At 25.8% G+C, this 26,604-nt stretch overlaps 5 protein-coding genes across 5 annotated transcripts; 2 read left to right on the top strand and 3 right to left on the bottom strand.

The window, feature by feature from the left end:
* Window positions 1–2,783: 2,783 nt before the first annotated feature.
* Window positions 2,784–4,524, bottom strand: OCT59_024038 (uncharacterized protein; the record flags this gene model as incomplete). Its single annotated transcript, XM_025324894.2, has 3 exons — window positions 2,784–3,886; window positions 3,967–4,294; window positions 4,378–4,524. 3 exons carry the CDS (start codon window positions 4,522–4,524, stop codon window positions 2,784–2,786), a joined length of 1,578 nt encoding a protein of 525 aa, XP_025183761.2.
* A 538-nt stretch (window positions 4,525–5,062) lies between these two features.
* Window positions 5,063–5,459, bottom strand: OCT59_024037 (uncharacterized protein; the record flags this gene model as incomplete). Its single annotated transcript, XM_066135130.1, has 2 exons — window positions 5,063–5,122; window positions 5,232–5,459. The coding sequence occupies 2 exons, from the start codon at window positions 5,457–5,459 to the stop codon at window positions 5,063–5,065; spliced, it is 288 nt and encodes a 95-aa protein (XP_065991184.1).
* Window positions 5,460–11,149: 5,690 nt separating this feature from the next.
* On the bottom strand, window positions 11,150–13,427 carry OCT59_024036 (uncharacterized protein; the record flags this gene model as incomplete). The annotated part of the gene is made up of 5 exons (XM_066135129.1): window positions 11,150–12,264; window positions 12,338–12,665; window positions 12,743–12,927; window positions 13,036–13,114; window positions 13,200–13,427. The coding sequence occupies 5 exons, from the start codon at window positions 13,425–13,427 to the stop codon at window positions 11,150–11,152; spliced, it is 1,935 nt and encodes a 644-aa protein (XP_065991183.1).
* Window positions 13,428–20,476: 7,049 nt separating this feature from the next.
* OCT59_024035 (uncharacterized protein) lies at window positions 20,477–21,597 on the top strand (the record flags this gene model as incomplete). The annotated part of the gene is made up of 5 exons (XM_066135128.1): window positions 20,477–20,521; window positions 20,742–20,771; window positions 20,847–21,069; window positions 21,149–21,262; window positions 21,350–21,597. The coding sequence occupies 5 exons, from the start codon at window positions 20,477–20,479 to the stop codon at window positions 21,595–21,597; spliced, it is 660 nt and encodes a 219-aa protein (XP_065991182.1).
* Window positions 21,598–21,630: 33 nt separating this feature from the next.
* Window positions 21,631–21,882, top strand: OCT59_024034 (uncharacterized protein; the record flags this gene model as incomplete). Its single annotated transcript, XM_066135127.1, has 1 exon — window positions 21,631–21,882. The coding sequence occupies one exon, from the start codon at window positions 21,631–21,633 to the stop codon at window positions 21,880–21,882; it is 252 nt and encodes an 83-aa protein (XP_065991181.1).
* Between the last annotated feature and the right edge of the window lie 4,722 nt (window positions 21,883–26,604).

Raw genomic sequence — 26,604 nt, 5'->3', positions numbered from 1 at the left:
TCTATGGCATAAATTATTTTAATTTTATTATGCGGTTTACAAAATTTGAAAATGATGTAACTTAATCAATATCGTTCTAATCAATATGATTTTAGTATCATTTGAATCGTCTCGATGAGACGAATCTAATGAGCTAAACATCGTGAAAATCTGATCATTGAATCAAAATATACTATAGAATAATTCTAAATAATTAAAATATAATTGTGTACTAAATATTGATTTTACAATTGTTATTTTATTATCATTCGAATAAACTCAATGAGGCGGATCTAATAAATCTAAGATCATAAAAATCCAATCACTAGATACTGAAATATTCTTAATAAATCTTAAATTTATATGAATTTTGCAAATTCTGTAAACTCATGTAAAATTTTACTTGATAACCTTACATTGACTAATAAACTTATGCAAAATTTTATTATTTACATTATGTTTGCATGTTATATTAAATTTCTTGATAAAATACTTGAAAAGTATATTAAAAAAAAATGCATAAAATATATTTCTCTGGTATATTTTAAATGTCAATCAATTACATATCTCATAGAATTAAGGCACAAATGAAAATGAAATTTATCAATAAATTTTTATCTAGTTTAATAAAGTTTAATAAATAAAGACATAATGAATATGTTTAACTTAATTTTTTTATTTTAATTTTATTATTATGTATATAAATTTTTTCATTTTGAAAAGTGTCCGTATACTTTTGATCGCCTACTGTAAAATTCCATCTAACAAAAATAAATAAATAAATAAATAAAATGGATATTAATTAAAGCTGATTATTTATGTAAAATAATATATTTTTATTTTAATGACTTTTTTTCTAGTGAATTTCGAATTAAAGCCGGGTGCACTAAATAGTATATTTAGTAAATTATTAGTTTATTTTTTATGAAGTGTAACGAAGGACTATATACTTCTAAATTAAACCAATATCAAAATAATCACAATATAAATTAAGAACCATACTTTGCAGAATTATAAGAATAATACTAATAGTTATAAAAAAAAGAATAATTATACTAAATCTATTTTTATAAAAAATCGAAATTCAATCACAGTAAATTTTGTAAACTAATATATGAATAAGCCATCAAAATTTCTAGTGATACTCACGTAATACAAAAACACATTTGTTATAGTTACAATGAAATTACCTATGGAAAGCCGTCCTTGACAAAAGGTTGATATCCAGACATCATGTTGGATAATGTCTAGACATCATGTTTGATATATGTAGAATAATGTTTGTACATCATTCAACATGATGCTCAAGCATCAACCGACATGATGTCTTAGACATCATGTTACCAAATATAGTAAATTTTATTTTGTGTAACTCATAAATATATTATATTTGGTAATTTGATCAGCATGATGTCTAGACATCATGTTGGTTGATGTCTTTCACATCATGTTAAATAATGTACAAACATCATCCTACATATATCAAACATGATGTCTAGACATACCATCATGATGTCTAAATATTATATTTCATGATGTTTGGACATCAACCTTTTGTCAAGGACGGCTTTCCATAATTACCTTGTTAAATTTAACCAAGTTTTTTTTTAAAAAAAAATAAAATACAAAAAAAAAAATTAAAGATGGTGCAACATGGAAAGTAAAGTACGTTTGAAATATATGGATATTTATTAGGGTTGGATCAGTCCAGTCCAGTCCGGTCCGGTTCCAAAAAGACCGGTCTTTCAACCTGGACCGGACCGGACCAGGACCGGACCGATTTAAATTTAAAGAAATGATTTTTAGACCTCTAAATTATGCTAAAACATTAAAGAACGTTGCGAAATGTTTTTTAATATGTAATTTAACAAATAAAAAACGTTTCACAACGTTTTTTAATTATTTTAATAGAAAACGTTGCGAAAACGTTTTTTATTAATAAGTTCATAAAAAAAAACGTTTTTTGCAAACGTTTTTAATTATTTTAACAAACAACGTTGCGAAAACATTTTTATTAAGTAATTTACGTTTTGCAATGTTTTTATTAAGCAATTTAATAAAAAAAACGTTTTCATACGTTTTTTTAATTATTTTACGTTTTTTATTAATAATTTCACGAAAAAAAAGTTTCGCACGTTTTTTTTAATAAAAAACATTGCGAAAACGTTAAAAACTGAACTGACAATCGGTTTTGGCAAAAACCGTGCCCTAGAAGTAGATGAGCACAAAAATTGACTCATTTTTATTGGATATTAATAATATGGGATCGGTCCCCGGTCCGGACCGGTCCTCAGATCTCGGACCAAAGACCGTGAAGACCGGTCCCAAGACCGACGCAGGACCGGTCTTTGCTAGGACCGATCCAACCCTAATATTTATTTTGGAAACTCTATTTTCCTTCCTACAATTGGCAATATTTAATAAAGGTCAAAAATTTTATCGTTAATAATTGAAAAATCATTTCTTTACTACTTTCAATTAAAATTAATTAGCTTGATTATTTTTCAATTAATAAATAAACTAGGAAAACAGAAACCTTTAAAGTACGTCACAATCGTTGCATTCGTCGCAATATGCATGTTCATTAATCATTCGTTATACAAAGATTTCAGGGGTCATTAAAGAAGGAACATGATTTGAGGATATTCATTTTGAAAGACACCACATTTAACAAGAATACTCATTCATTATATAATTTAATTTATGTCTATTTTCCTATGTAATGGTACAATTTATAAATTATTATAAATAAAATATTTATTAACTAATTTTACATAAATTATTTCTAATTTTTCTTAAATCTATTAAACTATTTTGAGCTTTTGATATCCTTGTTTAGCAGAATGTTTATACCAATGTTCATACCAATAAGTTGCTTTATCTAAATCTTTTTTAACTCCGTCTCCTTTTTCATACTTCAAAGCAAGATTATTTTCTCCTAAATTTGCAGCCTTCTGATATAATTTAACTGCCTTTTTCTTATCAATATTAACTCCAATTCCGCTACTATAGCATCGTCCTAACATTGTTATTCCGCTTGAATATCCTCCTTCAGCTGATTTTTTGAATAATTCAAAAGCTTTTTGATGATCTTTATCTACACCATCTCCATTTTTATATAAATGGCCAAGATTATACATGGCTGTCAAATGTCTATTATTCGCAGCTTTTTCATACCAGTATGCAGCCATTTTTAAATCTTTTTTAACACTTATTCCATTATCATAAAACCAACCTAATTTAAATTGTCCACTTGCATAATCTTTATTAGCTGCTTTTTCATAATATTCAAATGCTAATGTTTCATTTTCGGTAATTCCATTTCCAAATTCATAACATTGTCCAACAAAATATTGTGCTAATATATGATTTTCTTCTGATGCATTAATAAATAAATTAAATGCTTTCTCTTTATCTTCGGTTGTTCCAATACTATAGTAATTGAAATATCCGAGCAAAAAGATGGATTCTGAAGTATTTTGATTATTTAATACCCAATTATAAATTTCTTTTGAATTTATATTATAATTATTAAGATAATCAAGAACACGTTGCTTTACTTTTTTAGTCCTTTTATTAACCTTCTTAAAAATGAGATCAACTATTCCAATAATGATAATACCTAAATTCTTTTCAGATGGAAAATTTTCATTAATTTGTTTATTTATCGATGTTATATTATCCATTTCATTTGTATTCATATTAGTGAAATCTTGGATCGTTTGGAATAGTTCTCCATGTAATGAATTTCTTATACTATTTGGAGTATTTGGTATAGGATGAGGTTGATCGGATATATCATGCTGCTGATAAATTGTTACGTTATTTGAATTTGAAATAAATACTTTTAATCTGTTAACAACTTCATGTATAGTTGGTCGTTCACTTGGTTCATTATTCCAACATTCTAATAATTAAAAAAATGTATTTAATTAACATAATGATTTTTAATAAGTGAACCAAACAATACATTGGAATCATATTTACCAGAATAAAGACTAGAATAATCATTAGGAGTATTGGGAACAGTTGTTTCCCTTCGACCTTGTGAAATTTTATACATTAGACTAAAATCATACTTCTCTTCACGGAATGGTGGTTTCCCACTTGATATTTCCCATAACAAAACGCCAATACTGTATATATCACTCTTTTTATTTGACCTTAAATTGTTATCCATCAATACTTTTGGATCGATATAAGGAACCATACCAAGTAATTTTGATTGTGATTTAGATGCTTCATCAATTCTTTTTGATAAACCAAAGTCCGCTAACTTAATGGAATCCTGGTGAACTAACACGTTACAAGAGTGCTATTATAATATACAAATAAGAATAAATAAATTATAATTGTTGAAATCAATATATTTTTTCTTAATATTGAAAAATAAAATACCAAATCTCTGTGAACAATTCCTTCTTCATGTAGACATCGTACGGAACAAGCCAATTGGGATGCCAAATTGTATTTATTATCCCAAGTAAGTCTATGAAAGTTATTCTTGAGATAGTCACGAAGCGTACCACTGTCAGCGTATTCCATTACTAACAAATAATCTTTTGTTGGATTAAATATATTTTCTAATAAAAATAATTATTATCAATATTATTAATTATTGAATAAAAAAAAAATCATTTCATTCAATTTGACTGTTACAATCGTTATTAAATTTTTTTAATGATATTCTTATTATTACCTGACTTAGGGATTGGAATCGATTCCCATTATTAGAATCGATTCTAAAATCGATTAATCGCGATTAATCGTTTCGCAAATACCGATTTTTTTTTATACAATTTATAATAGGTGTGTTTAAACACATATCACGTGATTACAAAAATTACAGTGATCGACGAATAAATTTCCTTTTTTGGAAATTTGTACAACCTTGTGCGATAGCAACTTGAATTTTATAGGGAGATAAAATTTCCTTTTTAGGAAGTTTGTGTTCCGTCACGTGATTCGCGGGCGGAATTATGAATTTGGCCAAAATTAACTATTATGAACAAATAATAATTTATGGTCAAATTAACGAAACTGCGCCACAATAAGTAGATTCGATTTTTATTCGAGATTCGATTTAAAATCGATTCTTATCGATTTTCGATAGTTTCGATTTTAATCGAATCTTTTCTGATCCCTAATTAGAGAAAAATTGAGAGAAAAAAATTAATAAGAATGAATATAAAGAGAGTACGTAAAAATAAAATATTGTGTGCAATCGAATTTTTATAATAAGCATAAATTACCTCATTAACAATTTCTTTTAAGGTAATTTTGTTAAGATTATAAAAAGATTTCAACGCTAAATAATGATCAAAACTTTTCCAATTTGCACGAAAAACCTTTCCGGATGTTCCAGAACCAATTTCTTGAATATTTTTAAAATTTTCAAATTCGTAATATTTAATATGTTTTTTATTAATAGCTTCTTCAATCCAATTAAGCCATTCATCAATATTTTCGTTATTTTGCATTTTTGTTATTATTTTTTTTTTAATAGAAATAGTAAATGGAGAAAAGCAATAAAATTTTTAACGAAGTCAAAAAAAGTCTATTTATAGATTTGGGCAAATCACTTGTGTAACAAACAGTGTGGTAAACATAAATTAATTGTCGATCAACAGCAGCATATTAAAACTTAATTGCATTTTAAAATTGAAGTATTTATGGACTAGATTTTGCATTTTAGTCTAAATTCCAAAGGACGAAGAAACTTTCAGATATTGTTAGTATAGATGAAACTACCTTCTTTAAATTATTTTTTGTTAGAAAAGGAAATCACTTGCCATTTTTAATTTATCTTTTGTAATAAAAAAAAAATTGACCATTGATTACGGTGTGTTAAGAAAAAAATTGTGGTTAGAAAAAATTGAATATCTCGGTGATTATGCATATTTTTAAAATTTAAAAAAAAATTATCATAAATTTTAATTAGTCCAAAATTGACAAGTAATTCAAATTTGATGACATAGATATTATAATATAAAATGCAAAAATTGAGATTATTTAGCTTACTGCTGATGTATTTTAGAATCATAATGCCGATCATCAATCGTTATAATTTAACATGGAATTTCTCAAGATTCATTCTATAAAATAAAAAAAATTAATTTAATTTGAATCACAAGTTAACAAGGTTACAAGAAATTTAAAGAAATATACTAACCGCAACTCACACTGTATCATTTTATCAAAGAAAAAAATTCGGGTCAGTTTTTATTAAAAAAATTAAAAATCAAATTTTCATTTCTTAGATGTGAAAATAGAATGTTTTGTTTAATAATACTCCTGGAAAAGATACATATCTGATTCTTTTTAAGCGATTTAATGAGCGCAAACATTCAGCGTATAGTGCTTACAAACGCTCTACTGTTGGTATCATTATCGATTATAAGACTTCACTTTCCTATTATTGTGTAAAGAATTTTTATCAATTAAATATTGAACTTAAGATAAAGATTCAATAAATGGAAGAAACAATGAGATTTAACTTTAGATACGGCAAATTCTCAAGCATATTTTTGGACAACTGCTTTTGACCCAAAGATCCACCTCAATTAATTTAGACGGTCCTATAGAATTAGCCGCTAATAAAATAGTCAAAGTAAAAAATTGGAGTTTGAGAAATATTATTACTTACACATTAGGGTTTAATCTTCGCATTATTATATTAAGAAAATGTGATTATTGAGATATAAAGGTGTTAATCAGTGTTACCACCAATTTGTGCGGGTCGGAAGGGTAGTAACAGAAATATATGAGGGTTAACTTATAGGATTCAATCAACAATAGACGACAATCGGCAATAAATCGTAAGGAAATTGAGAGTTCGTCAATAATTAGCAATAAAACTATAACAGATAACTGATAAACAATGTATTTTTATCAAATGTGTAACAATCGGAATTCGGAAATAATTGACAATAAAACAATAACGAAGTTTATAAAAATTAAAGACAATCGACGGGTTCTTTATTAACAAATACAAAGAATTCCACAATATTACCGCCTCTGCCGGCGCACTGTAATATTCCCAAGGTTCTATCTAAGTGTTAATAACCGAAGAACCACTGCACTTGAAACCCCAGCGGAAACACTTCCCTTAAATATTGCTTGAAATTTGGGTGATTAGTTCTTTGGCCAACTCGCCCGTTGTCCGAATCGTCCAAAGTACGACTCATCTTCCGGCCAAATCGTCCATTGTACGAATCGTCTATCACAGCCATAATTGGTTCTCACTAAGCCATACGCCACGTTATACTATAAAATAAACTATATAAAATAAACTTATATAAAATAATTAAAATAATATATATATATATATATAAATTCCCATACCTAAAATTCCCGTGACATCAGCTACAAGAAAACTGTTACACACGCAGTTGATACATGGATCATCATAAAATTAATATATAAGGTTAATTTTATTTTCAAATAGGTTAACAAATTTTTTCTCTCTAAAATACACACTTTTCTTAACAATGTCTTCAAAATTTTTAGAAGAATTATCAAATGATTATGAAAAACTTTTTGAAACTGAAATAGGATATGATGTTATTATTTATGCAGGAGATGAACTAAATGTTAAAGAAATCCATGCTCATTCAAATATTTTATGCATTAGGTCAAAATATTTTCGCACGGCTTTTTCTAATGAATGGGCTGAAAAAAAAGATGGAAAATTTATTTTAAGAAAACCAAATATTTCGCCTCATTTATTTGACATCATTCTTAGGTATTAAATATTATTTATTATAATGGTTTTGACATTCCATATTTTTATATAAAATTAATGAATGTTTTCGCTATCCCATAATTTTTAGGTTTATTTACAGTGGAAATATTGAATTGAAAAATTTACAAGGACCAGATGTATTGAAATTGTTGATAGCTGTGGATGAATTAAATATTCAACAATTAATTTCTCATATTCAAGAATATTTGATTAAACATCAAACTGAATTTTTGCATCAAAATCCAACTGGTATTCTTGAAACTGTCTATCAACATGAAACATTCATAGATTTATGGAATTTTTGTCTTGAAAAAATCTGTAAAGAACCTAGAATTTTATTTAATTCTAATAAATTTGTTAATTTAAAAGCACCTTTATTAGAATTATTGTTAAAAAGGGAAGATTTAAACATGGACGAAATTGAGATTTGGGAAAGTTTATTGAAATGGTGTTTTGCTCAACAAAATATGGAAAATGATCCAACAAAATGGAACAAAGATGATATGACAAGAATTGAGAGATCATTACACAAGTTTATTCCACTAATTAGATTTTATGATATTAAACCTACAGATTTCTTTTATAAAGTTTACAATTATAAAGATATTTTACCACAAGACTTAATTCATGATCTTTTGGAATTTCACATTGTTCCTGAAACAAAACCTAAAACTAATGTAGCCCCATCAAGAAAACCAAATTTAAAAATTAAACTTGATTCAACCATAATTCAATCAAACCACATTTAGCTTCTTGGATTGATAGAAAAGATTCTTCATATTACAATAACAAAATTATTCCTTATGATTTCAAATTGTTATATCATTCAGGTCGGGATGGATTTAATGCTGAGTCATTTCATAGAAATTGTGATAATAAAGGAGCTACTATTTGGATAGCAAAAATCCAAGGTTCAACACAATTAATTGGAGGATATAATCCACTGGATTGGAATGGATATGGACCTAAATATACGGCAGATAGTTTTCTATTTAACTTTACAGATGGAAATAATATCTCTACTGCAAAATTAGGTTATGTTAAAAGACCAAATGAGGCTATGTTTTGTTATAATACCCGAGGTCCACATATGGGTTATTTCCTATGTTATGGTAATGACAATTGGAAAAATAACGATAATAATGCTACTTGCTATCCTAATATAGGTATTCCAACTTTTAATTTTACTGTAGGGAATTATGAAGTATTTCAGGTAATTAAAAAGTAGAAAAAATAAAAATGTATAATTTTCTCAACCTTTTCGAATGCAATATATTTACTATAAATTAAAACAATACATTGATTTTATATTATCATATTTCTTTTTTTATTATTTGTTATTATAAAAAATTTAACTTCAAGATTAAGAGTTATAAAAAAAATTACATCACTGTGAAGAATAATTATTATAGGACTCAGAAATATATATATAAGGGTAGCAATTTACTAATAAATTTTCGAATTCTAAAGTATTCTAAAATATTCTTAATACTGATTTGAGAAACATAAGATTTAAACATTTTGACATTTTTAATAAATAACTTGAATGATTATTTTATTATCAACTATATTGCGTACAATTTAAGATTTTTTCATCCATAGTTAGGTCATCAATTTTATCAAAATTTTTACATATAAAAATTTTGTTTTGGCCTAAATTTGGCTACTATATTTATCTATTATATTTTATATAATAAAAAATTTCTGTTGATCAGTAAAGTTTATATAAACAAGTGCTCTTTTTCATGGGGAGTTGGATATCTGATATTAATAAAAAAAAACCTTTTTTTGTTTGTTTAGTTAAAAAAAGTCGCACTTGACTTTTTTATAATAACACTAAGTTTTTTTTTTCATTACTAAAAATGACTTTTTCTTAAAAAAAACTTTTTTTAGATTTTTTAGTTAAAAAAATGTCAGTTGTGACGCATTTTGATAAATAACTTTTTTTTTATTAAAAAATGTCAAGTGCGACATGTTTTAATAAAAAAAAATCCTTTTTTGTTTGTTTAGCTAAAAGCTATGTTGCATCTTTCTAGTTTCTACGATCAATGGTTGCCGAGTTATTCGGAAAAACATTAAACAAAGCACTGTAAAATGCTGAACTTTAACATTTTGTCAAATCCCATGATCATAGAAAGATAAAACCGCCACCATTCGATTCAAAAAAATTAATTTAATTTATAAAACCAAACTTTAATAAATTAAAAGTTTTTTTTGTCAAATTGTGATTGAAAAATTTTTTTTTTTTAAATTTAGTAAATGACCATCAAATTTAAATTCCAAAAACCTACAATTTGAATGTTTAAGACATAAAAGTACTTCAGGCAGCTCTAAATCACAAAATTGTGGTTTAAGAGTTTTGTCCTGTCCTGTCCTATCATGCTTTGTCCTTCTGCCTTGTCCTGTCCTGGACAATATAATAAGATAGGTAATTTTAAAAAAAGTCAAAGCCAACCATCAATTGTTATCATTTCCAATCACGCCAAATTTTTTATATAGTATATTATAGTTTTAGATTCATTCTATAAAATAAAAAAATTTTATTTAATTAGTATCACTAGTTAAAAGAAATATATTAACTTCTTAACGCACTGTATCATTTTTTCTTTTTGTAAAAAAATCGGCTCAGTTTTTATTAAAAAAATTAAAAATCAATTTCTATTTTTGATTTATCACTTTCTTTTTTGTAAAAAAAATTATCTTAAAAAATTAATACCTTTTATTCTTCTTTTTGCAAGAGAAAATTTTGAAAAAAAGATACGATCATCAAAATTTTCAGTCAAAAAATACCGCAGTATAAAGTTTATAAGCGTCAAATATCAAATGGCTTTTGTTATAGGACTTCATATCTTACAGTAAGTTTTATCTTCAAATTTAATCGATAAAATCTCCTTTACACAATGAAAACAATATTAAAAGAAATGAGAAGATAAAATTTTACATTTAGTATATTATTAACTGTTGCACTATGCCACCTTCACTAAATGGATTTTTTTTAGGGATATCTGAAATCAACAAATGGAAAAAACAATGAGATTTTACACTTTAAATACAGCAAATTCTCAGCCATGTTTGACCCAAAAGATCTACCTCAATTAATTAAAACGGTCTTATAGTGTCAAAGTAAAAAAATTGGAATATTGAGAAATATTATTGTTCATACATTAGGTGTTCAGCTATTTAGTTAAAAAGCAATGAAGGATTAAATTTTATAAAGAAACATGTCGGAATTTTTCTCAAAAATAATTAATATTTATAACTTTATCATTTATTATTTTTTTTTTTAAAAAGCACAATATTTTTAAATGTTAACAAGAATACTCATTCATTATACTCAATTTAATACTATTATAAATTTATTATTATATAAATAATTATATTGCTTTTTTTTATTTTTTTTTAATTAATTTACATAGTAAATTTTATCTAATTTTTTTTCTTAAGTTCTTTCAATCTATTTTGAGCATCTATATCTCCTTGTTTTGCAGATTGTTTATACCAAAAAATCGCTTCATCTAAATCCTTTTCAACCCCATTTCCTTTTTCATACATTACAGCAAGATTATATTGAGCTATCATACGTCCCAAATTTGCTGCTTTTTTATATAATTCGGCTGCCTTTTGTTCATCAATACTAACTCCAATCCCACTACAATAGCATCTTCCTAACATTGTTATTCCACTTGAATTTCCTCCTTCAGCCGATTTTTTAAATAATTCAAAAGCTTTTTTAAGATTTTTATCGACACCATCTCCATTTTTATATAAGAGGCCAAGATTATGCGTGGCTGCCAAATGTCCATTATTCGTAGCTTTTTCATACCAATATGCGGCCATTTTTAGATCATTTTTAACACTCTCATAAAATCCACCTAACATAAATTGTCCCATAGCATAATCTTTATTAGCTACTTTTTCATAATATTCAAATCTCAGCCTTTTACTTTTTGTAACTCCATTTCCAAATTCATAACATATTCCAACAAAATATTGTGCCAATATATGATTCAATTCTGATGCACTAATAAATAAACTAAATGCTTTCTCTTTGTCTTTAATTGTTCCAATTCCATAGTAATTAAAATATCCAAACAAAAATATGGATTCTGTATTATTTTGATTATTTAATAATAACCAATTATAAATCTCTTCTGATTTTATTTTATAATTATTAAGATAATCAAGAACATGTTGTTCTACTTTTTCAATTCCTTTATTAACCTCCTTAAAAATAAGATCAACTATTTCATTAGTTATAATGCTTAAATTTTTTTCAGATGAAAGATTTTTTTTAATTTGATCATTCGTAAACATCCCATCTATTTCATTTGTATTTATATTACTAAAATTTTGGATCATTTGAGATAATTCTTCATGTAATGAATCTCTACTATTTGGAGTTGTATTTTCATTTGGTATAGAATTATTTTGATCAGATATATCATTCTGCTTCATACTATTTGAATTTGAAATAAACACTTTTAATCTATTAACAACCTCATGTATGGTTGGTCGTTTACTTGGTTCATTATTCCAACATTCTAGAATTAGTACAGAAATGTATTTGATTAAATAATGATTTCAATAAATAAAACAAACAGTACGTATATTTACCAGTATAAAGATTGGAATAATCATTAGGAGTATTTGGAACAATTATTTCCCTTCGACCCTGTGAAATTTTATACATTAAATTAAAATCATATTTCTCTTCATGGAATGGTGGTTTCCCACTCGATATTTCCCATAACAAAACTCCGATACTGTATATATCACTTTTCTCATTTGATTTTAAATTGTTATCCATTAATATTTTTGGATCAATATAGGGAATCATTCCAAGTAATTTTGATTGTGATTTAGACGTTTCATCAATCCTTTTTGATAATCCAAAGTCCGCCAACTTAATGGAATCCTGATGAACTAACACGTTACAAGAATGCTATTATAATAATTAAGAATGAATTAATTATAATTGTTAAAATCAATATATATTATTAATATTGAAAAATAAAATACCAAGTCCCGGTGAACAATTCCTTTTTCATGTAAACATAGTACAGAACAAGCCAATTGGGATGCCAAATTGTATTTGTTATCCCAAGTAAGTCTATGGAAATTATTCTTTAGATAGTCACGAAGCGTACCACTGTCGGCGTATTCCATTACTAACAAATAATCTTTTGTTGGATTTAATATATTTTCTAATAAAAATAATTATTATTAATTATTGCATAATAAAAAAAAAAAAATTATTTCATTCAACTTTTGATTGTTACAATCATTATGAAATTCTTTTATGATATTCTTACCAGTATTTGATTCATGTTTTGTAATTCCATAAAAGCGAATAATATTATTATGAAAATCTAAATTTCGTTGAAGTTCGATCTTTTAAATGATAAACGAACAATAATTAGGAAAAAAAAAATTTAAAATAAAAAAAAAATACACCGAATTTTTTATAAATTATTACCTCATTAATAATTTCTTTTAAAATAATATTGTTAAGATTAAAAAAAGATTTCAACGTTAAATAATGATCAAAATTTTTCCAATTTGTACGAAAAACTTTTCCGAATGTACCGGAACCAATTTCTTGAATATTTTTAAAATTTTCAAATTCATAATATTTGATATGTTTTTTATTAATAGATTCTTCAATCCAATTAATCCATTCATCAATATTTTCGTTATTTTGCATTTTTTTTTTGTTATTATTTTTTAATTTTAGTATAAGATGTGGTTAAAATCAATAAAAAATGTTAACGGTAAAAAGTCAAAAAAAGAAAAAAAAAATAATTTTCTATTTATTGATTCGTATAAATTAATATTTTGTGTAACAAATTATGCAGGAAATCCATTAGTTTCATACGGAAGCCGGAAGGTTCCCCCTCAGCAGTATTATTACACAAGCAGATCAGCAAAAAAATTTCTTTTTGCAACAGTTTACCAAAATATTTGGAAAATAAAGATAAATTTAGTAAATGAATGAATTAATTAAGTAATTTACAATATATAATTTAAAAGATATTCAACTAATCGGAATTTTAGGAAAAATCACTCGTATTCGACTGTTGAACTTTTAATCTAGAAGATAATCCTTTACATAGTTTACCGGAAAATATATAATTTGTACAAAAAATATTTTATTTTAGATAACATTATTTTATTGTGACAATATAATTTTAAATTTTAAGAAATTGCAAATAAAAGAAGATATTTTAGAAATAATTAGTAAATCAAGACCTATACGACAATTTATAGATCAGATCTTTGGATCAAAAATTTATTTTAAGTTTAAAAGAATTAAATCAAAGGAAATATGCAGACTTTTCTAAGATAATTAAAAGTGAAACGATTAAAAGTTACAATTTAATTATTCAAGTATCCGAATTCATCTTTCAAAATTATAATAATTTGAAAGGACATGTATATTACTTCTGTCAACCGACTTGGATCAAAATAGTGGGAGCTATGATTATTGAAAATAATAATAATATAGTTATATATGGAAGGCCTATAAAAACCTTAGAAAATAAAAAATGTTTCATAGAACATTTTATACCTGTTAATGACATTGAAGAAAACTATATAGTATTAACAGTATTTAACATGATGTACTATGATGTACTGGATGTCAAAAATCGGAGACATATTTTTAAGATATCAATCTGAAAATATTTGTACGATTTTATTAGAAGCGGATCTATCATTTTTTGTGGACACTACAGATAGACAATATAGTTTAGATTCTAAAGGTAGTAAAAGAAGAAGTAATTCAATAAATTATTCCGGATGTAACAAATATTTTTTTTAGCAAATGATACTCGTAAATTTGAGAAAAATATAAAAAAATAATAATTTTTTTAATATGAAAAAATACGAAAATATGAAAAATGTTATATTTATTGGCTATACTTATTTTGGCCTCTTGTTCCATTGATTTCTGGCTGATGAACCGGGTTCGATTGATCAACATCTGGAATTTTTTGATTTGTAATCATTTGTAATCATCCGGTCACATGAAATCCGAGCTAATTCCAAATCGGATCCAATGGGAATCTAGGGCGAAAATTAGTATAGCCTATATTTATTGCGTCAAAAATAATATACATTTTTAATTGCTTTATTAATTAGTTATGTAATATAACTACTATTTACTGATAATCAATTGTTTTTGACCGATATAATTATATATCAAAACATACGACAAGAACTCTTTCTGACGATCATTCTGCCCAAATTTTTAGCGGAAAGAAAAACGTCTTTTACGAGTATTTTTATTAATAAAACCCAAATAAAAAACCTCAAAAATGGAGTCAGCATACAAATTTACAGAATATAGATATAGGTTTCTAAAAGAAACAAAAAATTTTTCTAGTGTAGACTCAAGAATAACGGTAAAAGGCCAAGAAAGAGCACGAAGAGACTTTAACCTCAGCAAAACAGAACAGAACTTCCTGGAGTCAATACGGAACGACACTGTACGCAGAAAAGAGACTATACAAGAAATAGTTTTAAAGTGTTCAGCAATGTCTTTCAATGTCTATACAGACGAAATAAAAAGACTCTCATGGGAAAATTCAAAGCTGCGAGAAGAACTGCGGAGGAAAGATCACATGATGGATAAGAAAGGCAAGTTGGAGAAAACACAGGAACGAATAATATCGCAGAAAAATGAGCAAATAAGGAAAATTTCACAAGAAGTAGAGAAAACGAGATCAGAGCTAAAAAAGGTTAAGACTGATATCAACAAAGAAATCAATCGGCCGAAGAAATCCAATAAAGGCAGATCGACATCAAATAGGAGAAAACGGGAAGAAATCCTAGAGATACCAGTTTTACCCGAAAATACCAGTAATGATCAGCAGGCCAAGGAGGCACGTGACATATTTTCTACGATATACCAAAATACTGGAGCGAGGATGACGTAAGAACAAATCTGATGAAGATAGGAACGGTATATAGACTGCAAATTCGAGGTCAATATAAATACAAAACCGTGAAGGCAAAAATCGCATTGAACAAAAATTTCGAAAAAACGTTCTTGAATGGATATTTCAGTATTTGTATTAGCAAAAATTTCATCAGATGGTACGACGCGAAACTAGGCTTGAAAGGACGACAGGAGCGGGATCAATGGCAGACTGTGAGAGACCTAACTAACGAGGAAATGGAATCCATAAAGAAGGGAAATACATACGATTTTACGAAGAAACTGCAACAAACTTCCAAGACGGCGTTCATCAAAATTATCAAAATCACGAAAAATTGGAAAGTGATTGGATATTTCAAGAACCTCAAAGAAATGGAAGAAGCAGTGGAGGATTCATGCACAGAAGGAGATATCAATAGAGTTTGGCTAGTGAGAAACAAAAAGACGATATACAAAGATGGTGATGATAAGACAAGGATGAAGAAACCGCAAGAGAAGATAGATCAGGATAAGGTCATAGCTACAGATAATAAAATAAGATTACCTCTACGGCTGGCCAGTGAACCGAAGACACCTATAACACCACCGGAGAGAATTTACAGAGAATTAGGGAACTTCGCTTCGCGAAAAGAAAGCTTACTACATCCATCAAAAGCGGATAAGCCACTAAGGATAAGCAAGACGCCAGACGAAAATGAAGTTGTTGAGATGATCAAAAATTGGAGAGTAGGAGAAGAGAATACTCCAGATCACAATGACACTTCGGAGAAAAAGGGTAACAACTGAAGAAAGACAACGTAGCGCCTGAAGAAGTGGTTGAAATCATAAAAGATTACAGAACATTGAACAAAATCAAATATGTTCAGTATCAAGAATCAACCCACGATGGAAGTTTGGTGGATAAATTGAAGGAAGTGAAAGATATCTTCAATCAAACGTCCAACGAAATGGAATGGGAAAAAATTAACGTCGAGGCCGTAGACGAACTACGCAAGGAGCATGAGATAAAAAACTGGGACGAAGCAAAGAATTGGGCCTTGGAAAAAAACAATTTTTTCCGTTTAGAACAAAAGATTATAAGTTTAGTGGAAAAATCGAAAATATTTCAAGAATATACTACCCTAAATGATAATTTTAAACAAAGATTGGAGAACGAAAATCGCTACCAAGATGAAAAGAAGATCGGCGAAAAAAGACCAATATTAGAATCGCCGAGTAAATGGAGTTACATAGAGGATGAAGAGGAGAGGAACAAGGCTTTTAAGGCATTTTACTTAGAAAAAAGGCAACAAGAGCTGATTCCATCCACTTCCACGATCCAATACAAAGAAGAAGACGAAGAAAACGAGGAAGAAGCAGCAGAAGAAGAAAAACTAGAACTGAAGACATCACCATCAAAGAAGACCAGCGGAAGGAAAAAGACGAAGAAGAAGAACAACAAGAAGTGAAGAGCGAAGGAAAAGATTTATGAGGAGAAATGAATTATATTTTTAATCAAAGTCACGTGATTCACGTTAAAAAGATTCTGATAACAAAATTTAACAACAAAAATATATTTTATTCCGACTCATTCAATGTAGTTTAGAATACTAACTTTTATTTTTTGTAGGTATAAGGGGGATTTGGTGGAATAAACTGTTTGGGTGTGAGACCGTTGGGACTCATCTTTTCGAAGCTGCACAGGGCAGACCTGGACGCTATTACGCATTTCACTTTTAATCCTACACTTTAAAAATTAGAATTCAATAGTTAGGTTTCAAAAATTGAATAGTCTGTTAGTTTTAGTATATTTTATTTTTATCAGGTATTGTATTTATTTTATTATTTTTCTGTAATGCATTTTAGTAGTATAGTTCGGAATACTCTGTTATAGGGTTGACATGGTGTATAAACATGTTGGCTCTACGTATCTTGTAATTTAGGAAGTCAATAGACATAATTCTTAATAAAGATGCACTACAGTTTTTTTTTAAAAAAAAAAAAAAAAAAAAAAAAATATATATCAAAACATACAATTCGTCAAATTTTTAAGGAAATATCATACATGAATTAATTACAAATTTAATATAAAAAAATATTAAACCAAAATTTCAAATAGATATTAATTGTGAGAATATATCTTTAATTCGATATGTACCACGATGGAATAATATAATTATTGAAAGAAATTTACGAAAATTTATTACATCATATACGAATAATATATATTTTGAAAAATTTTTAAATTTAAGATGAAATAATAAATATAGATAAATATAGGAAATTAGGAAGTAGTTTGGAATATAACATTTGAACATATTAGGAATTATGAAAATATTTTACAAACTTCTTTGTATTTTAATATGTTTTGCATGACTTGAACAAAATGATTATTCGAAGAAATACCTACAATCGAACAACGAAAAAAAGTTCTTATAAACTGTATAAAGATTGGAAATGTCTACTAAGTAATTGAAAAAAGGAAACATTTAATCATTGTACTTGTCACAAAAATAAATGAATATCTTAAAATTTATTAATAAGGTTATAAATATATTATATAATGAAATATTTAAACTATTAATAGTTCTTTTAAAGATGAGATGAAAAAAATTAAATAGTTTTAAATTAAATAGTGATAGTCGATTATTTAATTAAAAGTGGTTTTCAACCGTTTTGGTATTGTTATTAGGGATGGCAACGGTCGGTCATGGTCGGTCATCGGTCGGTCATAACCGGTCAAGAACTTTTGACCGACCGACCGACCGTTTGACCGACCGTTTAACCGATCCTGAAAATGTTTGCGAAACGTAATTTAATAAAAAACGTTTGAAATACTTAATAAAAACATTTTCGCAACGTTTTCTATTAAAATAATTAAAAAAACGTTTGCAAAACATTTTTTTATTAAATTACATTTCGCAAACATTTTCAGGATCGGTTAAACAGTTGGTCAAACAGTCGGTTAACCGGTCGGTCAGACTGGTCAGTCAATGACCAATATCGGTCACGGTCATGACTGGTCATAACCGGTTAATGACCGTGACCGTTGCCATCCCTAATTGTTATCAGACGATTGTCAGTGGTTAGGTAGTGACAGGAAAATAAATAAGGATCGGTTAACAATCGATAAGGTAATATGACGTTGAATAGCAAGTGGTGAGATAAATCGAATATGTGTGCATAAATATTGAACAATAAGTAATAAAGTGTATAACAATAAGAAAACAAAATATGGCGACAGGCCAAAAAATGACAATAATCAATGTGATAAAATGAGATTGAAAACAATTCGGCGGGGTTTATTTATACTCAAATAAAATACAATATTACTGCGCTCTGTAATATTCGTATATTTATCTCTTTATAAAACAAAACCACACAATTTTTAAACCCTTCACAAATCGGTCCTATATACTGCATATCGTTCAAAATTCGGTATAAATTCGCCTATCTAACAAATTCCAATTTTGCCTTCCGCTGATCAAACGATTTGTCCAGTTTAAGCCAGTTCTATCTTAGCCACCCACCTCTAAGCCTCCAATCTCTATCGAACAAATTCTCCATCCGGCCAATTTTGCCTTCCAGTCAAATTTGCTGATCAGACAGTTAAGCCACTTCTATCTTAAGCCACCCACCTCTAAGCCTTCGATCTCTATCTATATGTTAAATAAGCAAAAAAAAAAAATAAACTATATAAAAGAAACTATATAAACTATATATAAAATAAACTATAAATATAAATAAAAATAAAAAAACATCCCGTGACAGTATCATGAAAAAGGAAGAACATTTATTTTTTGGAGTGTTCTTATTACAAACAGTTTTTAAAGAAACAAATATTATATAGGATAATAGAAATAATCTTTATTAAAAAAAAAATTAGGTATTACAAAAAAATGGATAAATTTATAATAGCCTTTTTACGAGAGCACAAGGTTTACTACACAATATATATTTTGGTAAAGATATTTTGGATTTTATATTACAAGTGATCCAGATTAATTTTATTTTTACTTTGTTTTTTTTTTATTTTCGCCTTTAGGTAGATGAGTTTATCTGATAAAAAAAAAAATTAATTTGGTAATTTAGATATAAAAATTCTTTGGACAACTTTGGACAACTTCTTGGCTCAAAAGTTCTACCTAAATTAATTCAAACGGTCCTATAAATTTAACTGCTAACAAAATAGTCAAATTAAAAAATGTTGGAATTTTGGGAAATTATCGTGATATAAAAAATCTTTTTAATAAATAAACTAAAGATTTGTTAATAAGCTATATTTAGTTAAAAAAGCAATAAAGGTATTTTATATACCCCGTAAAAAAGTCGATCTGTTTTTATATTCCATCTCTTTTCCGTAAAAGGCGTATACAAGTCTATATGTATGATTTACATAAATCTATAAATTAGAACTTTTTCCATAAAAAAATTTTTATTGTTTTTACTCCATTGACAATTTCTGTTAATAATAAACAATAATAACAAAAATGCAAAATAATGAAAATATTGATAAATCGATTTATTGGATTGAAGATGCTATCAATAGAAAACATTAAATATTATGAATTTGAAATTTTAAAAATATTCAAGAGATTGGAACTGGATCTTTTGGAAAGGTTTTTTGTGCAAATTGGAAAAATCATGATCATTATTATTTTGCATTGAAATCTTTTTTTAATTTTAACAGTATTACTTTAAAAGAAATTATTAATGAGGTAATTAAAAAAAAATTCGATTATATATTAAATAATTACTTTGTGTACTATTTTTATATTTATTAGGTTTTTAATTTCTTTATTTTTAGTTTAAGCTTTAACGAGAAATAGATTTTAATGATAATATTAATCGCTTTTGTGGAATTACAAAACTTGAATCAGGTATTTGTAAATATTTAAATATCAATAACTAAATATAAATTTACTTATAAATTTTTTTTTAAATAAAGTGATTATTCTTTTCATTAGAAAATAAAATTGAACAAACAAAAAATTATTTATTGATAATGGAATACGCCGATGGTGGATCTCTTCGTGACTATTTAAACAAAAACTTCAAGAGACTTAGTTGGAATATAAATTCAATTTACTTATCAATTAGCTTGTTCCAGAAATTGTTCACCGAGACTTGGTAATTTTTTTTTAATAAATTAATAAAATATTTTATAAATTACATTAATTAAATTTTATTTATTCATTATAATAGCATTCCTGTAATGTATTGGTTCATCGGAACTCCATCAAACTGGCAGATTTTGGATTATCAAAAAGGATCGATAGTATTGGCGTTTTACTTTGGGAAATATCAAGTGGGAAACCACCATTTCATGAAGAGATAAATAAGATTGGTTTAATCTATAACATTTCACAAGGCCGAAGAGAAGAAATTATTCCTGATACTCCTAGCGATTATTCCACTCTGTATACTGGTAAATATGATTTAACGCATTGTTTGTTTTACTTATTAAGTCACTTCATTTTAATCAAATACATTTCTTTAATTATTAGAATGTTGGAATAATGAACCGAGTAAACGACCAACTGTACATGAAGTTGTTAATAGATTAAAAATGTTATTTATTTCAAAGTTTCAAAATTCTAATTACAATAATATTAATACAAGTGAAAGAGATTGGATAATCACAAAAGAACAAATTAATCAAAATATTCCATTTGAAAAAAATTTTAATATTATGATTAATGAATAAGTTGATCTAATTTTTAAGGAAGAAAATAAAGGAAAAGATTGGGGTGTAGTAGAACAAGGTGATTATTTCAACACTCAAATTTATAATTGGTTATCAAATAATCAAAATACTTTAGAATTAATCTTCTTACTTGGATATTTTAATTATTATGGAATTGGAACAATAAAAGATGAAGAAAAAGCTTTTAATTTATTTAAGAGTGTATCAGAAGAGAATCAAATATTAGTACAATATTTTGTTGGAAAATGATATCAATCTGGAATTGGAACTCCAAAGAATGAAATGCAGGCATTATTACATTATAAAAAAGTAGCTAAAAAAGATTGTGCAATGGGACAATTTAATTTAGGTTGGTTTTATGAAACTGGTAAAATTGTTAATAAAATTTTAAAAATGGCTGTGTATTTTTATGAAAAAGCTGCAAATAATGGACATTTGATGGCTATGCATAATCTTGGTCTTTTATATATTAGAGGAGGTGATAATAAAGATTACCGAAAAGCTTTTGAATTATGTAAAAGATCAGCTGAATAAGGGTATTTAAAAGGAATCACTACATACGGATATTGTTATGGTAGTGGAATTGGAATTAATATTGATAAGCAAAAGGCAGCTTAATTGTATCGGGAAGCTGCAAATTTAGGATAAAAGGCAGCACAATATAATCTTGCTTTGAAATATGAAAAAGGAGACGGAGTTAAAAAGATCTATATACAGCAATTTACTGGTATGAAAAATCAGCTAAACAAGAATATCGAAAAGATCAAAATAGATTAGAAGAACTTATAAAATAATAGAATTAGTAACAATTTACTATGTAAATTAAATTATTTATTATGTAATATTAAATTTATAATATTTATAATATTAAATTAATTATAATGAATGCTAATTAAACATTTAAAACTATTATACCTTTTAAAGAAAATAAAAAAATATAATAGTTATTGAGAAAATTAATTATTTTTTTGAGAAAAATCTCTGACACCTTTCTTTATCCCTATAAAAATTTCTGTAAAACTCCGTAAAAATGAGTCTTTCGTGGATCCATTCACGGAAAATGTAAATAATTCGATAAATTCCGTAATATAAGGTTATTAATTCCGGAATATAGGCCTTTTACGGAAAAGAGATGGAATATAAAAAGTTTAGTAAAATTTTCCCTTAAAAAAGTGACGATTACTCAGTAGTTTGAACTGCTGAGTAACGCTAATGAGTGCGATGTTCTTTCAACACAATGATCTCGATAGAAAAAGTACTTATTCAATCTTGCCACGTGTTAAATAAACAATTTATTGCTCTGGACAAACAAAACAATTTTATGATAAAAACTCCTCATATATCTAATTTTTGGTTTAAAATTCTTACTAAATTTAAAAATACTGATAAGCGTAAACATTCAGCGTATAATGTTTATAAGCGCCAAACATCATGCTGGTATCATTATCGATTATAGGACTAGAAGTATAATCGATTGATATTCATATAAATAAGATTAAATGGTTAATTGATCGATTTTGCGTTTATTTATTTTATTTACTTATATCTATTTTAACAGTTTTAACTCGTCATAGTTCCGCCCTTAAAATCCACATTTATAATTTTTAGCATACTATCACATGACATTTGCTTAAATATTGTAAGATAACAAAAAAAAAAATATTAATTTATTTTTTCTAAATTAAAAATTCATTAGTTTACTATATGAGAACGTTTCAATTATGTAATTAGAATATTACCTTATTAGCAGCAAGTGAACATATTAATATATTTTTGAATTTCTTTTAACGAAAAAAATTTTCATTTTCTGTTGTTGACTACTAGCTGTTGATTCCAAGAATGATAACCTTTTAGAAATTTTAGTGGAAGATGCAAGCTTTGATGACCCAGATAAAGATTCTTCAACATTTTCAACATTCCTATAGCCAATTATTTTTTTTAAAAAAAATTGTAAAACAATAAACAAAATTTTTTTTTACAGTATTTTTTATGAAGTCAATCTAACTAAATCTATTTGAGATTAAATTAATTGATCAACCAATTTTTGAAGTACCTAATCAATTAATTGTCTTAATTTGAATCATCACAACATTCTAAATCCTGACACAATATAGTAAACCGTGGCTAAAATACTTATATCTCCTTTACTTCGCACTCATTAATAATCTACAATTTTACGGATAACTGTAATTCAAAATAATTATTTAATAATTTAATAAGTATTATTATTTAAAATGTAATTTAAGCAGTAAATTCATTGTATTACTCAAATTATGTAAATTCTGTGATCAAATCAATATAAATTTAGTGTAAATTCCCATAGTCAAATTAGCAAATGATGCATTTTGTGAAATGAAATTGTGCATTTTCTGAATGCTTTATGAAACATGATATTATATAATTTTAAAAAATTATAGTAATGATGTGAAGGTTTACTCTGTATTATCACCACTTTGGATATAAGTCACATAACTGATAATTTCCAAGTTAGTTTTAACAAAAAAATTAAAAAAGTGATATTCAAAATCTTTGCTACTCTAAGTTATATTATGTGTTAAGAAATTTCTTTGCTTTATGATTTTTGCTTTGCAACAATGAGGCTTGATGATTCATGATTGACATATATTCCAGTTATCGTTAACTGAAGTCAGTTCTTTAGGGCTTACAGGGTAAACAATAATTTGCAAATGGTAAGCAGAAGGATTTAATATCAAGAAAAACTATACAAACCAATCCAAGTAGACGTGAATAGAGTGCAACAAATCAGACATGAATAAGGGATTATATACAAACCAAGAATGAACACTTACGAACACTCTCTGGATCTGTAATAAAGCAGAGCTTTATTTATAATAAATATATTACATATTTTGATATAGCAAAAATAATTAACAATAAATATGTCTAATATAATAACTACAATTAATAAAATAAACATAATAAATAAAACATTTCAGCTATACATGATCTACATGCTATGTCAGCAGACGTGACATTGGTGATATAGATCTACATTGTTCTACAAAATTGACAAGATCATCAATCATATGGACAATTTATTCCAAATGTGCAAAGTTTGTACTTATAATCAATGCTTTTGCGCATGCATTTTGCAATAATATTATTACCATATATACCATATAATAAAAGCATTTAATAATAATAAAAAAAATTATATTACATTTTCCAGTCAGAGAGAATTTTAATATAATTATATAGTAATGGTTCTCAGTAATGATAAAGGTAATAATCATATGTATAATATAAACATTTAATACAATTAGAATTCTAATATTTTTAAACAAATTTATAATATAATAAAACTAGTTTCTGGTAATATTGAATTTAAAGGAAGTAGTACTGAAGAATTTAAAGGAAGTAGCTCTGAGGAATTCAAAGAAAGTGACCCTGAAGAATTTGAAGAAAGAAGTATCAAGGAATCTAAAGGTATATTAAACATGCTAAAATATTAAATTTTTATTTGTAAATACATTTAAATACTAACTATAATTATTTATACCTTACATAATAACAAATTAAACTAACTATATATACAAAAATAATATTAAATAATTTAGCTCGTAAGTTAATAAGTTATCTTATAATTGAATAATAATGGAATTACTTATCATTTTTTTATATTTCATGTAACTAAATAATTTATTTAATGATTAATATAATAATACTATAGTCGGTAAGTTATTGGTTATTTAAAAAATCTTTAATTCTTTACTTTGTTTTATTTATTTTACATAATATAATAATAACTGAATTCTTTATTTAATTAACTATTTAATAATTAATTGTATTACAGATGGTAAGTTACAATATTATATCTGTTTGTTAATATTTTAATATTTTAAATAATTCAACTAATTATATTCTTAATTTAAATAACTAGATTGTAAGTGATACATTTAATTACAGTAAATACTTTTGTATTATATTTATATTTAACTAATAATTAATTAATAATAATACTAGGGTGTAAGTTATAGATGTATATATTTCTATTATTTATATAATTTAAGCTAACAAAATTCTTTATTTAAAAAATTATTTTGTAATTTCTTTTAGTTGGTAAGTTATAGTTATTTATTTAATTCTATTACCAGTACTTATTGTTATAATATATATTTACATATATTTTAAACTAACTAAATTCTTTATTTAAAAAATTATTTAATAATATAGGAAGTAAGTTATTTAATTCTATTATTACTTATTTATATAATATTTATATATATTTTAAACTAACTAAATTCTTTATTTTAAAAATTATTTAATAATATAGGAAGTATTTATTTAATTCTATTATTACTTATTTATATAATATTTTACATATAATTTAAACTAACTAAATTCTTTATTTAAAAAATTATTTTGTAATTTTTTTTTAGTTTGTAAGTTATAAGTTATTTATCTAATTCTGTTATTACTTTATTTATATAATATTTACATATAATTTAAACTAACTAAATTTTAAATAGATTGTAAGTTATAAGTTATTTATTTAATTCTATTATTACTTATTGTTATAATATTTACATATAATTTAAACTAACTAATTTCTTTATATATTTAAAAAATTATTTAATAATATAGGGAGTAAGCCACTTACTTAACTCTATTATTACTTGTTTACCTATTTATATAATATTTATATATAATTTAAACTGACCAAATTCTTTATTTAAAAATTATTTAATAATATAGAGAGTAAGTTACTATTTATTTAATTCTATATTTAATTATTTATATAATTACATATAATTTAAACTAGCCAAATTCTTTATTTAAATAGATCGTAAGAAATAATTAATTTCTATTATTACTTATTTATTTAATATTTACATAATTAAACTAACTAAATTCTTTATTTAAAAATTATTTACTAACATAGGGAGTAAGTTATTTATTTAATTCTATTATTACTTATTTATATAAGGCCACACAAATTCAATTTTTCAGTTCACGTAACATTGAAATTTAAAATCGACCCGGGGACCCAGGGTTTATTGTTTATTAGTAAAAAAAGTTTATATATAAAATCGTGACATTTGATTGGTTGACTTTTAAAAGGGAGGAATTTATTTTCGCTCTAGAAGTTCTCAGCCGCGTGATAAACTTACCCGCCAATAAAATTACGTTCTGATCACATGATAAATTTTTTATATATAAACTTTTTTTTATTGAAATTTGAAAAAGTGACCCGGCCGGGTGAAGTGAACCGAAAATTCGAATTTGTGTGGCCTA

Source organism: Rhizophagus irregularis, chromosome 4 (genome assembly GCF_026210795.1).
Source record: "Rhizophagus irregularis chromosome 4, complete sequence".
Classification (NCBI taxonomy): domain Eukaryota; kingdom Fungi; phylum Glomeromycota; class Glomeromycetes; order Glomerales; family Glomeraceae; genus Rhizophagus; species Rhizophagus irregularis.
The sequence above is the reverse complement of the archived record's forward strand: the minus strand, read 5'-3'. Positions and strand labels throughout refer to the sequence as shown.